General features: G+C 41.8%; 1 protein-coding gene across 1 annotated transcript in view; it reads left to right on the top strand.

Moving 5' to 3' along the window:
* The window catches only part of pid1 (phosphotyrosine interaction domain containing 1), a 34,654-nt gene that overhangs the window by 3,948 nt on the left and 12,760 nt on the right, over positions 1–17,946 (top strand). The window contains exon 2 of the mRNA XM_074641751.1: positions 9,124–9,270. Coding sequence (XP_074497852.1) covers positions 9,124–9,270 — 147 coding nt within the window. The remainder of the gene's footprint in view (positions 1–9,123; positions 9,271–17,946) is intronic.

The following is a 17,946-nucleotide window of genomic DNA, read 5'->3' as shown; positions in this document are numbered from 1 at the left end:
GTGTATACAACAACGTGCTTCCTTTTTGAGTATCCCTAGGACTACCAAACATGTTTCCCCTCTGTCAGCAGCTCTTCCTTTAGCCATGGTTTCCACTTTTGACACTTTAATGTGTGTGACTCTGACAAACAGGACCTGACAGTGCAGTAATAGCTGACTGAGGTCAAACATGTTGGGAACTGTCTGTGCATCTTTACTTTACTGCGGCCATCTCCGCCTGCCTTTATTTGTTTCTGTCCCCTTGGTCCGTCTGTCTGTCTCTCTGTCTGTCTGAGGTCGCTTTATGGCCACAGCTATGTTGTTGAGACTGTGGCCTCGGTGGCAAAAGGAATCCACGAGCAGACTGGCACAAAACTCCCATGATTCCTTTGACACGTTGTTTTCAGCCAGCACACATTTGCCTCTCGTGAACAAATTACTTTTGGCTCTTCGTATTCAATGAATGGGCAGAATCTCTTGCTTGCGGAAGTCATAATTTTTCAAGGTTTTCTATGGATTTGCATTTGACAGTCTTATCCTTCCCACTGGTTAAAACTGAACTGTCTCAGCTGTGCAATTTAGTCTTTTTGTTCAGAGCAATACCACCGATCGCACTTTCTGGCCTCACTTTTCTTTTCCTGTTATGTCTTTGTATTTAGCAGTTTTCAGATCTCCATTTGCTGGGTCAGGCTTAAAGTGTGTAGGATTTAAGCGACATCTAGTGGTGAGGTTGCAGATTGAAGCCTCTCCCGCGTGCCAAGCACGTAGGAAAACCGCGGAGGCCGACGTGAAAATGTGAATGGCCCTATCTAGAACCAGTTGTTGTAAGAGTAGTGTAGGTCCCAGAGTGTGTGTCTACGTGGGAAGTGAGTGGTGAAGTGGAAGCGAATATGTGAGCTAGTGGAGCTGAAGACAGAGTTAGTTCAGTATCAAGGGGATGAACAGTGGAAGTTGCAGTTTGTGCAAAAATCACACAAAAGCACCACTGTATGTCGTCCCCTTTTGTGACTATCTCTATCAAATAAAGGCAATTAAATTGTGTGTTTACCGGCTCATAAGTTTATTGGAAATAAATCATTCAGCATGAAAAGCAGAAAAAACGACTAATCGACTAAAAAGAAATCTTAGTTGACCAAAACAACCGATTAGTCGGCTAATCCCTCAGCCTTAGAAAGTTTTACGGCTGCAACAACTAATTGATTAATCAAGCGACAGAAAATGAATTGTCAAGTTTTTGTGTAGCACATTTCATACACAAAGGCAATTCAAAGTGCTTTATATAATGCGTTAAAAAAAAAGAAAGAAATACAGCATAAAAACATTAAAATGCTAATTAAAAGAATAGAAACCTTTTTAAAGGAATTTAAGGAGACATTAATACAGGCTAGAAGGGCAAGAGAGTTCAGGGTGAGTTTTTAAGATTCAGTCAAAAGCAGAGCAGAACATAAAAGTGGTCAAAGTTGGTGCAAGTCTAATATCGTCTGTGGTGCACAGCGACTAAATGCTGCGTCTCCATGTTTACGACCTGAGAGGCCGAGAGGGTTCATTGTTTAGTACGATTCTTTTGGACGCTGTACACTGTTTTCTACCTGACAGTAGCTGAATAATGCTTTTTGACAGTTGGCCGTGTTTTTCGTCATCAGCAGGTCGTTTTCTTGTGCCCCCCTGGCGGCGCCGTGCAGACTATTTAAGATGTTGCGGTGGGTTCATTGTTTACGTCAAAGATTTGTTGATGTTTTTACTGCCAGACAGAAATTGCCACCCCCAGGCGCTGAGGTTTGGGTACTTTAATACCCACTTCCTCCTACAGAAGTAGTAACCCACCAATCACAACATCCGATCATTGACCTTGTCCCTCCCACACGCCCGTTCAGACATTTTTCCTCTCATAAACTGTCCCGGGATCAGAGGGGGTGGCTGTAAACACATAGAGGGACAGCTTAGAAAGTTACACTGCCCAATCCGTATACCATGCAATGAACTGGAGTGGTTGCATCCTTCTTCTGGCTTTAGGAAGTGACTGCCACCACATGCTGAGTGAACCTCCTCGTCTCGCTCTACCTGTAGAACCACAGCATATTCCTTCAATAAGGTTACAGGAGGATGGATGTGTTTGTGTGTATAAATGGCGTCTAAGATACAAACAAGGGCAGAACAGAGCTGGTTGACCGTCCAGAATGACGCAGGCTTTTGTTAAGCTTCAAAGTAAAGGCATTGTTTGGAAAGACATGGTTTGTTGGTTAAACTGGCCTCGCTTTGAGGAGCCAATTCACAAACAATTCATTTGATGTGTAACTCTAGCCTGTGTGCTGTTTACTCACTGGTAAATGGCAGTGGTTTAGTTTAGCGCCTGTTGTTTTGTAAGCAAAATACCTGGCTCCGGCTTCAAAGGTACCCTGTGGAGATTTTGACCACAAGTAGCGCTGCTGGACAATGTTTTTATGAGCGTGTTTCCATTTGGTTAGTGTCTCGTGCATTTGCTCAAGGACGCTCTCCAACCCCTAGCCAGTGGTCGTGTCTAGAAGGGAGCCCGGAAACTGCGGAATCTGATCTGAGATCTGCAAAAACTTGCAAAAACTCTCGCAACACTCGCTGCCTGACGACCTATCCTAACCGTAGCTATGCAAGATCAATACCCCCAGTTTGCATGCTTCCTTCTAGCCACTACTCCTCACCAATAGTGTCCTACTATTCCACTAATCAACAAGTGGCAGTAACATCCCAAGAAACGTAGCAATGCATCAGCAAAAGGCAGTGAAGAAGAACACTGCTGGCAAGCAAACACGGATGTAAACATTGCTTTTTGATTTAGACACGCAGTTTTCAAATCCTTTTGTCAGCCGGTCTTTGATTTATTTGATAGGCGTGATTCAATAGTTCCATATAAGTTTGGTCCAACACAACTTAGAGTTGGATGATGAGGAGGAGCGCCTAGGATTAATACAATTATTGTTGTTGTAACAGGTGTGAGGTACAGACCTGTTACAGAAATCCCACTTGTCGGCTCTAATGTCCAGTCAAACTTATGCAGCGTCTGCAGTGCCTGGCACGTAGTCACATTTTTCAGGAGGTGCGTGGCGCCTCTCTGCAACTCTCTCTCTCTCTCTGAGAGCTCCGCAAACCATCTCTGTGGCTCTGCGGATGCTCTTCACAAGCTTTTCTGCAGAGGTATAAATTAGGCATTAGGCCTCAAGCATACACACACTTACTTTTGGTGAGTAACACTTAATGTAAACAGAACTGTGTTTACAAGAAAACACCACAGGGCGCCTTTAAGTTTTGCTAGCTTATATAGGAGGAGCAATGTGCAGCTCAAAGGTGTGATGCTTGATGCTCTCGCTTACTTGCTCATTTGTTTGTTTCCCTCCATAGAAAGTTGGTCCCACTTGGTCATTGAGACAAATCATGAGATTCTTTTAAAGCTCCGTTCACTAACACTAACTGTCATGGTTGTTTTCCAGACCATGTAGACCAGCCGTGACGTGGTGGTGGATGCCACACTGATTGTAGGAGTCACCCACAAATTGAAACCCCAGGCTGGTGACGGCGATACAGAATTATCTTTTGACCTTTTGTTCATAGAAATGCACATTAAGAAGGATTCTGATCCTGGACCAGGCCTGACTCTACACCTGAATATATTGTCTTTTGAAAATGGAAAAAATTAGATTCAGACCTGATGCCAAACAGTGATGTCTTACTGTCTTGCCCTCTGCAGACAGACCTACAACATCTGGTACAAAGCTCTACACACTCTTTCATCTTCCAGCCCGCTACATATGTGTGTGTGTGAGTTGGTGTGTGCAGATGTGTGTGAGACAGGCTAATGTTGTTGACAAACTGTTTTGGTCTTGAGGTCTGTGTTAAGCTCCTAACTGACTTTATGAATGTACTTTAATGACTTACCACGTTGTCAGGCTGAACCAGTAGCCATTTGTGTATCCGAGGGGTGTGTTTTTTCACATTATCATGCTTTTTAGACACGGAACATCTATCCACTTAGCGTCTGCTGGTTTCTTAACATCATTTCCAGCTGTTTCCTACTGTTTAGTCATGATCACACATCCCTATAACCTCTATTTTGTGTGTCTCAGTAGGCGTGGCCGAGGTCTGTCTTTACGCAGTGTCTTACCATGAGATTGACCCGAGAACCTCTCTCCTGTAAGAATGCTCCCTCAGGGGGCCGAACGTTTAACTTACCATCTGTGACCTGCTAAGCTCATCACTGCAGGAGGCAAACTCTCCAAAAGCCTGTCTGCTTGACTTTCTCATGGACGCGTTTGTTCAAGTGTTTATATATTATTAAATGCGCAGGTCATTATTATTTAATAGTAGAGACTCTTTGGCAAATTAGCATGTGTGCTTGTGTTGATGCTTCTTGTGATTTCCAGCATACTTAGGGAGCAGCCATTCAGAATTAGCTCGCAGTGCGCCGGGTCTGTGGGATTTGACCTTGGTCGTACGCCCAATTTTAAATATTAGTACTTCTCTCGGGGAATAAACGTAAAATATTGTGGGATAAAGTTTATTGGAAGTACTGTTTTTTAAGCAAATACATACTGTGTTATATGAGCCGTGACATCCATAAAATATAAATAGCTGAATTGTTGTAAAAGTTGTAAAAGGAGTTTTGTTCGGCCAAGTTCTTTTTTTATTGTGACTTTTTTTGCGCTATAAATATGTGTTAATCACATGGATACAGGCAACAGTGAGTCAGTGTGGATGCTTTCAGCATGACAGTCCTGCTGCTAAATAGGTTTAATGTTATGACAGTGAATGTCATAACTGGCTTACAAATGACCAAACAGGTTTGATTTTATTTACAGCAAGTCTAAATATATAAAGAGTGGAAGTAATAAAACTTAGTAAGTATGAATAGATGTAATAATAGTTAGTAATTAGTAGTGATAAAAGAGATGCAGTAAAAAGACCTCACATCACAATGTCATATTTTGTTGTTTAAATGGTAACTGAAGAATGATAGAAAGTGGCACTATGTGAAGTCTCATAGTCATATAATCAAAATAGCTATTATATATATGAAATAAGTAAACATTTAACTTTTTAATTCATTCTTCATTCATTATCAAAACTACTGGGTTAGGTTTAGTAAAAAAACGTGATTGTTTGGCTTTAAATGACAGCGGTCTCCTGGTGGAAAGTCTGGTGTTTGTTTGACCCATCCACCAACCCTCCCGCCTTTGTACTACGTCACGAGCTGCGGCTGTCCGTGTACTTACAAAGGTTGTGTCTAGAAAGTAACATGCAAGTTGCGCAAGATGGTCAAGGTTAGGATAGGTCGCTGGGCAGCTACTTGGGGGAGTTTTTGCAAGTTTTCAGAATTTGCAGTTTACTTTCTAGACAAGACCACTTACAAACGTATTTGCGATACATCGAAGACATCGTAATCCCTGACAAAATACGTTTTATTCCAAACGTAATTGAGAATTCAGTTTAGTTGTATGGGAACGTCATTTTCAGGAGACAGAGATGATGTCTGATATGTGTATTTTGGCGACCCCTCAAGTCCCTCAGCGAGTTATAGCTACACTGAGCATTGAGCATTTTGTTTGTATTAGTAGGGTGACATCAGAATTAATTTGAGGGTGTCAATCGGGTGTAAATATTCACCATATAGAGGCTCTCACTAAAATCAAACATTTACATCGTGTGTATGGAGGTCAGGCCCCTTAGTGATTGCTCAAGTGTCAATCTCAAGCCACGGTTCATAATCCTGAAAGAGGACCATTATTTTGAGATTTGAGGTTTTCTTGTGACAGCAGCAATTGTTCAGGTCTGAAGTGTAGACAGGATCCAAAACCGACCCAGTCCACACTGGCCTGATGTTGGAGACAGAAAACCTGCCTGGGTCCAAGTTAAAGTCAGAAATAGAATCAATAGCAGCAGTAACTTGATGAGGAGACTGTGGGGACTTGAGAAATAAAAAACATTCAAATGCAGTAAAAATATTATGAATAGGATTCCAGCGTTACTCCACAAGCGACCCTCCGCTCAGGCCTTTTGCTCCTGGTGGGGGGTGGAGGAGTCGGGGAGCCCACCACAGCCTTCGTGCCCCCCCCCCCCCCAAACCCTCTCTCTCGCCGTACCGGGGCCAACCGCAGGAATGTGAGCCGCTGTCAGGAAGCTGTAAAGTGCTGACGCGGAGGTCAGCGAGCGTTTACACACATGTGGCTTTACTTTCACAACTCCATCTTGCTTTTTCTCCCTTTCTCCTTCATCTGCTCCTTGTTTTTTTTCTTGCCTTATCTTCCTCTTTCCTGACAGACCACCCCCCCCCCCCCCCCCCCCCCCCCTTTTCTTTATTATTCTTCACTCAACATGAAGGGTCACTTGGGTCGGTGGGCCTGGGGTTTCTGCTCCAACAGGTTGCATGTTGTATTGTAGGGCATCATCATGTCATACAATTTAAAAACCTTAAAATGATGATAATATTTATGAGGATAACTCGTAGTATTGTTATTAACAGGGTGGCAGCAGCATAATATAGCCAAATGACAGGTATATGTAGTCAAATTAATGTAATAACAGGCACGGATGAGGCAGACTGCAAAGCACCAATGCTATGAAATGCACAATAATACTCAAGAATGTTTTGAATCTGTGTAACATATTTATTTATATAACAATATTTGATGCAGCGGCGTTGAATTTAGAGGCTGGACACCAGACCTATTTCTTGAAGTTGATTGAGGATGTTCTGGTCGGCTTTGCCAAACAAACCAACACTGAAGATTGATGGTACCCTGTTTTGGCAGGATTGACTGTTTTCATCGGCTGAAAATGTTGAGCATGTGTTGCAGAAAATGATGGACACAGTGCAGGTCCAACATGGAAAACAGCTTTGAAGTGCCAAAGAGAAAAAAGTGAATGGAAGAATTTGTAATGTTCTGAGACTTTCACTAGAATAGATGACTGGACTAGCGTCTGTTTTTTTTTATCTGTATAAAGCAGAAAGTAGGTAATAATAAAGGGACTCAACATAGTGGTGATTTTAGGTAAATGCTAACATGCTAACAATTCTGTGTGCTGACATAAAGCAAGGGTTGAAGTCTAGATGGTAACACGCAAATTGCAAAACTCTCGCAAGCTGGTTAAGGTCAGGCATTGACCTTGAATGTTTTTTGCAAGCTCTCTCAATTTGGGGGTTACCTTCTAGACACGACCTAAAGCAGGTTTATCATGTTCACCATCTTAGTTCATTGTGTTAGCATGCTAACATTTAATTAGCCATAAACTAGGGCTGTCAATCTTATATATATATTCAATTTGCGATTAATCGTATGATTGTCCATAGTAAATCGTGATTAATTGCAAATTAATCGCACATTTTTTATCCATTCAAAATGGACCTTAAAGGGAGATTTGCCAAGTATTGGATCCTCTTATCAACATGGGAGTGGACAAATATGCTTGATTAATGCAAATGTAGGTATATATTTATTATTGGAAATCAATTAACAACACAAAACAATGACAAATATTGTCCAGAAACTCTCACAGGTACTGCATTTAGCATAAAAAATATGCTCAAATCATAACAAACTGAAGCCCAACAGGCAACAACAGCTGTCAGTCCCATGTGCCCAAAGACTAGATATAGTGCGATGAGAAAAACTCACTTTTCAACCAAACGGTTTTGACCGATTTCAAAAATGACTTCACATATGTGCTTAGGCAAGCCCAGAGAACACTTTCAGAGGAAAATAAACAATTCAGTTGCGGGCCCAAATGGTTTAATATTAAAAAAACATCAGATTCAAAGGTCCGATGTACAAGAAATCATTTTCTCTGACTAACTGCTGGTGCTGTATGATCTTTGTTAATGGAGGGGAGCTGCAGACACACAGCCCAGCACACGTGCCAAATATGCCTGTTTTTTCCTTAGTTGTGAAAGTCCTGATTTCATTAGCTGCTTATTTTTGTCTCGACTGTTTCGAGGAAGCCCAGAAATTCCTCAGGGCCAGATCCACCATGTGGTTCTGCTCGGCTTCAGGAAACATACCCATGGACTGTAGTATGAGAGCGGGCGGCTCTCCTCTCTTGTTTTGACGGAGGTAGTGAGGGCACAGCTTTCTTCATCTGCTCTTCACATTCCTCAGACACCATCTCACTTCCAGTCTTCATTCCCAGTTTTCAGACTGTGTGTGAATCTGGAATGCTGCTGCCTTGAATTTCATACTGGTATGTTTTTTTTTTTAAACACGTCAAACAAAGCTTAAAACACAATATCCTGGTGTCTTTTGTTGTTTTTTACATCACATTTACACTAGGGCTGTCAAAGTTAACGTGATAATAACGTGTTAACGCAAATTCGTTAGTTGTGATTTTTACTGGTATCATATGAAGGAGGCTAAATAACGCTTCAAACTCACGCAAAATTTTTGGCGAGGAAAAACTGGCATGGCCATTTTCAAAGGGGTCTCTTGACCTCTGACCTCAAGATATGTGAATGAAAATGGGTTCTATGGGTACCCACGAGTCTCCCCTTTACAGACATGCCCACTTTATGATAATCACATGCAGTTTGGGACAAGTCATGGTCAAGTCAGCACACTGACACAATGACAGCTGTTGTTGCCTGTTGGGCTTCACTTTTCCATGTTATGATTTTAGCATATTTCTTATGCTAAATGCAGTATCTAATACATACACCTAATATTTGTCATTGTTTTGTGTTGGTAATTGATTTCCAATAATAAATATATACATACATTTGCATTAAGCAGCATATTTTTCCACTCCCATGTTGATAAGAGTATTAAATACTTGACAAATCTCCCTTTAAGGTACATTTTGAACATATAAAAAATGTGTGATTAATTTGCGATTAATCGTGATTAACTATGGACGATCACGCAATTAATTGCGACTAAATATTTTAATGGATTGACAGCCATAATTTACACATGTATAAATCTTATATATTTCTTGAATCAAATGTGGTGACATTCATTTCTTATCCTGTAAATGACAAAACACTAAAATGCCGATGTTGCGGAGGCTGCATTTATTCGAGCCTCCGGCAGCGTTGACAAGAATGTTAACCTATATTGGCTCATAATTCTCTGGTACTGGTTGTAAATTCGCCTAAAGCACAATGTGTGTCTCTCTTTCCTCCATCAGCACTTTCAGACCATGCTGAAGACCAAGCTAAACGTGCTGACGCTGAGGAAGGAGCCGTTGCCCACGGTGATCTTTCACGAGCCCGAGGCCATCGAGCTGTGCTCCACCACACCGCTCACAAAGGGCAGGACCCATGCTGGATACAAGGTAGGGTCACATGAACCTGATAATCCCTAAATCCAGCCTTGTTCCTGAGCAGTAAATCTATAATAGCATTAATAGAACCATAATCCAACTGTTTTTCCCTTTTCCTTTGTGGACTCACACCACGTTTAGTTCACACGAAAGTGAAGTTTTTCTGACTGAATCACATCCTTTGTTAATTAATATTAAATGTACGTGGGCACATTCATGTGAGGTCGTGCATGTGTTCTGGCATGGGTGCGTTTGTTTTCCCCCTCTCCCTGGCCCCCTCCAAGTGTCAGATGTAGAGTTTGATCCAGAAAACAAACAAGGCTACAGATTAAAATAGCAGCCACGCTCTGTTATTGCACACAACACTTCCAATCCAATCCGTCTTTGTGTAGTCGCCCGCCTTGCGCCACACCGTTGTTAAGCATAACAAATAAGCTTGAGACGTCTGTACCGCACGTGAGACAACTTCAAGTGGCTGTGTGGGTTTTGTATTGTACGTTGAATGTTGTTTTTGGTCGCTTGCACTGTACAATTAGCAAGCATGTCGGAGTAAGTTGAAGCTTTCCCAACTAACTAAACTCCATATTTCATATCTGGCAGCTGCCTTCAAATTTGAGGAAAGTTCCCACTTGAAATTATTGCCAAGAAACACACACATGGAACACACAGTCCCCAATGCTTGTTGTTCATAATTGTTGGTTTGTTGGATCACTGTACAGAAGAGCGAACACACAGAGCAACCTTGTCTCCTACAAATTTATATTCCTATACATAGTTTTAAACTCGTGGTTAACGTTGTAAATTTAAACAAAACAAATCAAATTTGTCAACACCGGTGTTACAGATTACACTGGGCATTTTACAAGAAAAGATGATGGTCAACATGTGTAGCGCGCTTACTTTGATCGTTAACGTCGGGTGGCTGTTTGTCCGGCCTCTTTGGTTGAGGTTTCACGGCGATTACTTCATTAACGTTATGGTTCCCTGATAGCATTGGGTTTAAATCTGAAAAATTGCCAAATAGCAGCTTTTGCTTTTCGCTTTGACACCAAATCCTCCACCATCATCTTGTCTGTCAACTCTCTCTCATCCTATGTGTGAAATATGACTCCTCCTACTCTGAGCTGAGACTCCGTATGGAGCAGACACTTTCACTTTCAGATTGTAGCGTGCGTCGTCCGACTATGTATTGATAGCACTGCGCTGATACTCGAAAATGTTTTTTTTTTTATACCATGTAACTTTCATTAATGGTCGCTCAATATACTATGTCACCTACTCTGAGCGTTGCTGGTTTTACTACGTCAATTGCTGCGGATGTCCGCGGACTATCATTACAAACGTATTTGTGATACGTCATTGACAAACTCTGTGACAAAACATGACGTTTCCCTCCAAACGTATAATTGAGAATGCAGTTTAGTTGCTGCACAGACTATCATGTGAAAGCTGTCACATGTATGCATGCATATACGTCTTGAAAGACATTCTCAAGGCAGCTAAGAGGCTCAAACTGCTGAGTCCTCATCAGCACTTCCCGAAAGCTCCTGAAGCTCAAATGTGAACATGAAGTGAAAGTGAGTAAGACGGCGTTTACTGGCAGAGCAGAGTCTGGCTGGGAGAGATTCATATTGTCTTAAATCAAATAAAATTGGCCCACACTAAGTTCTTTTTTAGTACTAACTACATCTTGAATAAATATATGATTTATAAAATATGGACTAATTCTGTGATATTCAAAATCTATTCTTTGATCCAGTGAATTAAGATGAGAATAAAACACATTGTCTGTGGTGAGAGCTGACAGATGACAGCTTTGTGTCAAATAATAAAAAAATAAAAAAACATTCCTGATGATGTGACATTGTTAAGCTGATGCATTGGTTACTACAAAGCTTTGCACCTGTTACACTGTTCTTCTTAAAGACAGCTGTTATCCTGCCAGGCACAATAAAATCAAGCACGATTTTCTCATCTTGTAAATGCTGCAGTGAAATTGTTAAAGTATCGTTTATCTTCAGTGCTTCTCCAACTCAAACTATACAAACAGACCAGTAATATAAGCCTCTTTCACATCCTCATCAGTGTTGCATATTAACACTGATGGAAACTACATCATGTCTATTTCAGTCGGTAGGTAGGTTTCCTAAGAATAAGCAATTCTCTGTTGTGTTGCAGTCAAATTTTCGGAAATTCCCCGAATGTACGGTCGAAACTGATGAGCATCTATAACTGGAAATAAAGCCAACATACTTCCTCTTTAAGATACTTCTCCATTAAACATATATTCGTCGAAAGTTATGCAGCATTCACATGTAATCAGACAGTCGACGGCAAACTGGATATCATGTTAGTGGATGAGAGCAGAATGGTCAAATTGTGTGAGGCCGGCAGAGAAGACCAGCAACGGTAGATGGCATTGCCGTCCAAAGTTAAAATATTTTGACTTTTTGCGTCCACTGCGACAGAATTTACAACCGGATTTACAACCTCACACAGGAGAAAGTTGTTTAAATTTTGCAGATGGTGTTGTCTGTCTGCCGTCTACCGATAGACAGCAGACGGACAGATTCCATGTGAATGCAGCATTACTGAAATTGCTCCCTGGGTGCTTCTAGGGCTGTCTCGAAGACCATTTTTTCAGTTTTGAAGCTTTGGCGAGAAATAGTTGAAGGTATTTGAAGCTTCACGTCGCAGCGCAGCAGGCTGACATGTTCTTCTGTCTGTCTGTCTCCATCTCCCCCGTTTCAGTTACCGGGACTGCGCCGCTGACGCACTACTGTACACGCACGCACCTCTACGCATAACAGACAGCGATATCCGTCTGAGAATAATTAAAATAATTAATGTTGAATATGAATAACATTGTGGGATTATTCCTTATGTCATGGGCTATTTTAGGATTTGAACTTTATTATTACATACTTGGAGTTTGAATACCATGGCAACGGTCGAAGCTTCGAAGCATTCGGGTCAGCCCTAGGTGCTTCACAGCAGCCCACTGTTCCATAATGCTTAGGATGGGTTAAATGCAGAGGTCACATTTTGTGTAGTACCTGTATGTATATGACACATGTAATGTAATTAAGTAATAAACACGCTAGCTATGGTAGCTTCTACATCCCATGAGGTATCGGACATATTAATGACTAGGTAATTGCAGTACACGGTCCAATTTTCAGCTGGCATTAAGAACCAGCTAACCAGCTGTTTATCCAGACTAACCAGTGTAATGATGCACAGTTTTTCAGTGGAAACTAGCTAGCAGTGACACACACAGCAGCCTCTTGATCATGATCACTCATGATACATGATAAATACTGATATATATATCGCCTATAGGTGCACGCTGCACCCAGCTGGACTTGGTATCCCTCTCTGTCTCATGTCAATCCCAGCATCCACTCTCTCGCCGCTCTTTCCAGCATTATGCCAAAGCCACGTTGCCATGGATACCACTACAGCTATTCAGCAGAATACCAGCCAAACGAAGAAAAAAAAAATCCATTTCTCTCATCTGTCTGCGGCCTCCTTATATGCAAGTGTGTCTGCCTCGCCGCCTGCATCTGTTGGCTTGTGTAACTTCCTGTCTGAGTCACTACCTGCCTGTCTGCATATCTGTCTGCCCACCTGCTCCAGCACCTCTGCTTCTCCTGTTAGACCTCAAAGACACATTATTCTCTTTTCAAGGGAGAAAACGGAGGAAACAGTGGTCTTTATGCACTTATTCCTGCTTGGCTTTTATGTGCTACAATACAATATGATACCACTTATTATCCTCGTGAAAGGTTTTATATTCCCCTCTGTTTAATTTCTCACCCCTCTCCCCTTCACTCCGTCCTCTCCCAGTTTACAGGCCGGCAGGAAGGCCGGCTGAGAGCTGCTGTCTCTCTGCCAAAGCTAACAGCTAGCGAGGATGAAAGGCCACCTCTCATTGCCCTGCCTGGCCTGCTGCTGTCAAAGCAGTCCACTTCACATCCATTGAGAAAATGTCTTCAATGCACTTTGCAGCCACGCCAGCTCCACAGTCATACTTTATGACAAATGATGAATTACTATTACTTCTGCTCAAAATACAACTCAGCTCCTTACTCGTGATTTGGTTGTGTTTGAATTTGAGTTAAAAACAATGTATGTAATCAACCTTTCGTTTATGCTTTCCCTCTTCATATGTCTCACATGAAGGAATATACGTTTCATTTTGAATTTGTCGAGTTGTCGAGCTATAACCCAGCCGAGCCAAATCACATTTTACAAATACATGCTTATTCATGCAGTCCCTTGGCTATGCATATACCTTGCATACAGTAAATGAGCACACAAGTGTCTGATTCACGTCCACCTTACATTTGTTGCAGCCCAGTGGTGAGACGCAGTGTAGTGTAAAGACAACATGTTATCATGGATACGGAGTGGAAGCTTATAATCAATCATTCACAAGAAACTCCCTTCGCCAAAATGCTGCTAAAAGACCATATTTGTGTTGAATTTAAGAGTAGAGCTGCAACAATGAGTCAATTAGCAGATTGGCATTGTTAATTAATCTCTAATTAATCTTCAGTTTTTAAGCAACAATACAAACATTTCCTCGTTCCAGCTTCTCAGTTCTGAAGATTTGCTGCTTTTCTTTATCTTGTGTTATTGCTCTTGTGTCATTTTGAGACATATGTACATATACTTAAGTCGACATCCTGAGATAACACAAAAATCCATTTTGTCAGGCTTCAAATAATGCGTTTGTGTGCGAACCGCAGTGGCTCGGACCAATCGGCGTCCTGTGAGGAGCTACTGGCAGCTACGGACGTGGTTTAGGTGTGTTTGATGAGACACAGAGAGGCGACAACTAGACTTCTGCACCTCCTCATGGCTCTGTTTTCAGGCTTTAGAAAATCTAGCCCGTGACGGGAGACTTTGACCAATCACAGGTCATTTCAGAGAGAGAGTGTTCCTATTGGCTGTGCTGCGGTCATGTTAGTGGTAGTAAAAAGTGTAAATAATAAAATTAGTAATGGCTAGAACAGAGCCATAGTTAATTTTATTAGTTACACCTTTGCTTTTCCTGTGATGATAAGTCCAAATGTCTGCCAGCTCTCTGCTACGTCTGCTAAGCATGACTTCACTCCTGTATAGTGAAACCAAACCAGTGGCACTGACGTCATTCACACCACCATGTCTTTATCTAATCTGTCAGGCTGAGAGGCTTTTTGTCTCTCTGTACTTGGTATTCTGATGTCAGTCCGTGAGCTGGACGTACCGTCACTTCTCCTCCAGTGAACAGAGAACAGAACGCACAGTGACGACATGTAGCTGATAAGCAGCCGGGGTGAGATGACCGGCGCTCCCAGTTCCCTGCTGAATGTGTGCATGTCTGCGTTTTCGTCTAATGGAGCCTTTGTATCAGTGTTTTTCACTTTATGTGTGTTTACAGCATACTTAGTTGCCAACCTTGAGGCCTTAAAAAAAGGGAGGATTTCAAAACCAAAGTGGGGGGTCTGGGGCTCCTCCAGAAACATTTGACTTTGTTTCCTGCAATCTAGTGACTTTAAAAGAGTGAAAATAACAAAATAATAAGTACACTGCAACAGCATTTTTATTATAAACTTTTGATTTTACCTTTAACTCAGTTGCGTCTGAAGAAGTTCAAAAATGAAAAAGAGTTAGAAAGACATGAAACATGACAAGATAATGAATGTGTTTTTATGTTAACTGGAGGTGAGAAGTGTTGAAAGGCAGTCTGGATTCAGATTCAGGTTAACGAGTGGGTTGTCTCTGTTGGCACTGTAACTCAGTCAGTAGAGGATCCAGACTGGGCACCAGTTCAGGGCTTCCCTCAGATCCATTGATGGACGCCGGCTGTTTGACTCTTCCCAGATAAAAGACAGTACTATCTGGACAGTGAGACAAAGTGCTGTCTCAAGTTTAGTCTTAATCTCTGTCTTTTTCCCCACTTATTTTCACTGTTTGTACTTGATGGGAGTCAACAATTGAAAAAACCTTTCCAATAATGTTAAATGTAAAGTAACTTAAACAGGGCTCAAGAGTACAACCATTTTTCTAACATGTGCAAGTTAGAATCTGCCCAGTGCCACTAAAATGGTCTGTGTTTACTCTGGTGTGACTAGAATCACGATGGCCTGATAAACATATGACGTCTCTGCTGTGAGTATGTACGCTCTGCCTCCTAAAACTTCTTTATGGTGTTGAAAAAAAACATACTCTTTGCAAAGATCTGGACTAGATGAACCACAACGTGCTCTTTAGGCTGATCCTGATGGGCCTAGCGCAGGGCTCATGTACAGCAGTTAGAGTATTAGTATGTCCTTTGACCAAATAGCATGTGTTAGTGAGGAAAAAACAATCTTTAATACACTTTTTTTGCATTTTGTATTGCAAATTTGTGTGGGTGAGACCATACTTTATGGCCAGGAATTGAAAAAAATGAACTCCACCAGTGGACACCAGTGTCACTAGATAGGAAAGTTAATGTGTTAGACACATTTTATTGCCATCATTGGAGTATGAAGAATCTTACCATATGTATGGAAAGGGTTGGGAATGTGAAAGCTTCTTTCATATACACTGAGGTGCTCCTGTCTTCACTTTCATTGAAACACTCAGTCTCTGTTTTGTACTCTCACACACACACACATACGGCATCGTCTTCTCACCGCGCAACACAAACACAGCACTTTGAGAAAAAAAAAAAAAACCTCATCCATCTCTGCATGCCGTGGCAAGCGGAGCCAGCTGTACTGTGCTGATTCAATAAGTTCAGAGTAGGAATGTTAACAACCTCTTCAGGAATGCTGCATTCCCAAGTAGTGGATTCCCAGTTATGTGGGGGGATCCAGACACAGGGGCCTACTGAGGGAGAACGCCAGGATAACCTCCATCTCTGACAGTGGGACGCTTGTGTTTTATCTAAAGAACATGCTGTATCGTTATTATATTGGGTTCAGTAACCGTCTCAGTAACTTCCTGGATTCTCCGCCGGTTACCTGGCAACTGATAACATAACCCCCTGCAAAATTGCTAATGGTCTTTTTTATGCTCCTATTTTTGTACAGATTAAATAAAACAGATTTAACATGTTAATTAGTGAGCATTAGAGGTGCTGGTAGGCCGATTTTGTGTGTTTCCAGTCTTTGTGCTAAGCTAAGATAACTGTCTCTAGATTCATATTTACTGTACAGACATGAGAGCGGTGTCAGTCTTCTCATCTAACTCTCGGCAAGAAAGTCATCGAGCATATTTCCTAAAATATTAATTAATATATAGTTATTCCTTCTAGCAAGCCTTATGGTTGCATGAATATGCTAAAAGGGATGGGTCATGATATTCAAATTAAATTATAAAAAAATCTAATTATTAAATTATGCGGCTATCGTCTTGTCTTAAAAAAAGATTTTCTTTTGTTTTCACCGTCGCAGGCTGCCGGTAAAACGTGTGTTGCACGTTTAGTTCAGCTCTTTTTGGTCAGTGTGTGTGCGGTGTGGTGCGACGCCCCCTGTAGTTTCAGCTGGGAGATGTGTTCGGACAGAAACGAAATAAAACTCACCAAAACCTTGTTGTTTAGTCTTTTCACTGTTCCAACAATTTGGTTGAAATAAACCTTTAATTCATCGAGTTAGATTTAAAAATGTGCCGGCTCTACACACTGTTTTTCGATTATCGAATGGTATTTTTGACTGCTATGCATGTCCCTTAGCGCAGATGGAGTGAGACATTGGGAAATAGAGCAATGACTCACAACCTTTTTTGGCTTGTGGCCCCTTAAAATCAGGGGGGGATCTTCGACGAATGATTGAATAGTTCCCAGTGAATATCAAATAGTATTTTTTGCTTGAAATGTCCCTCAACATAAACTTGGCATAGGTCTCTGTGCTATTGATATTAACTCTCGTCTTTCTTCTCTGAAATATCTGAAAGGGTGACTTTTTGGAAGTTACAAGCTTCCTTTCGGACACTGATGATATCAGGTATTTTTATTTCTTTTGGCAAACGACATAAGGTCGCCACTGCCAGATACAAGTCCCATATGTTTCCAAACAGTCAGCCATTGAGGTTTGAACAAAAACAATCGTATTTTCACACTGACATCTCATCTCGTGCCATTTGGAAAAGAACACAAACTTTTACTGGTTGGAAACAAAATGCGACTATGGGGGGGTAAAAAAGGAAAAACAGACACAGATTGAGAGATTTGTTTTGTCTGCTCCACCACTGTGTCCTTGGACCAGCGTCTGGGAAAATGCTGAAACGATGAGTGTAGCTGACTGTTTGTATCTTCACATCACAGTCTGTTCCCAGATCTGATCCAACGGGACCAAACTGCCTCCTTGTTGCCTCCTAGTACCTCTTCCTGTCATCTCAGCCCTTTTCCTCTTCTTTCTCCCAGTTCCTAAAGCCTCTCCGTAGGGACAGGTATCTCCTCAATGATTCCTCCTCCCGTACCTCCTCCTCTTTTCTTCTCATCCCCTCTGGTCCTTTCTCTGCTGATAGCCGAACCAGCTGTGGCTCCAGCAGCAACAGCTGCCCAAGCTCTGCACCTCTCATACGCACATGCATGCCTGTGTGCTTACACACTAATACAGCCTCATACCGACGCAGACAGACTCATAGACAGTGTGTCCTGTGTGTGTGTGTGAGTGGACCAGGATGTTCCTGTCTCTCTCGCTGGGCTGCGGA

This window comes from Sebastes fasciatus, chromosome 7 (genome assembly GCF_043250625.1).
Source record: "Sebastes fasciatus isolate fSebFas1 chromosome 7, fSebFas1.pri, whole genome shotgun sequence".
In the NCBI taxonomy this organism is placed as follows: Eukaryota; Metazoa; Chordata; class Actinopteri; order Perciformes; family Sebastidae; genus Sebastes; species Sebastes fasciatus.
This window is presented reverse-complemented; position numbering and strand designations above follow the sequence as displayed.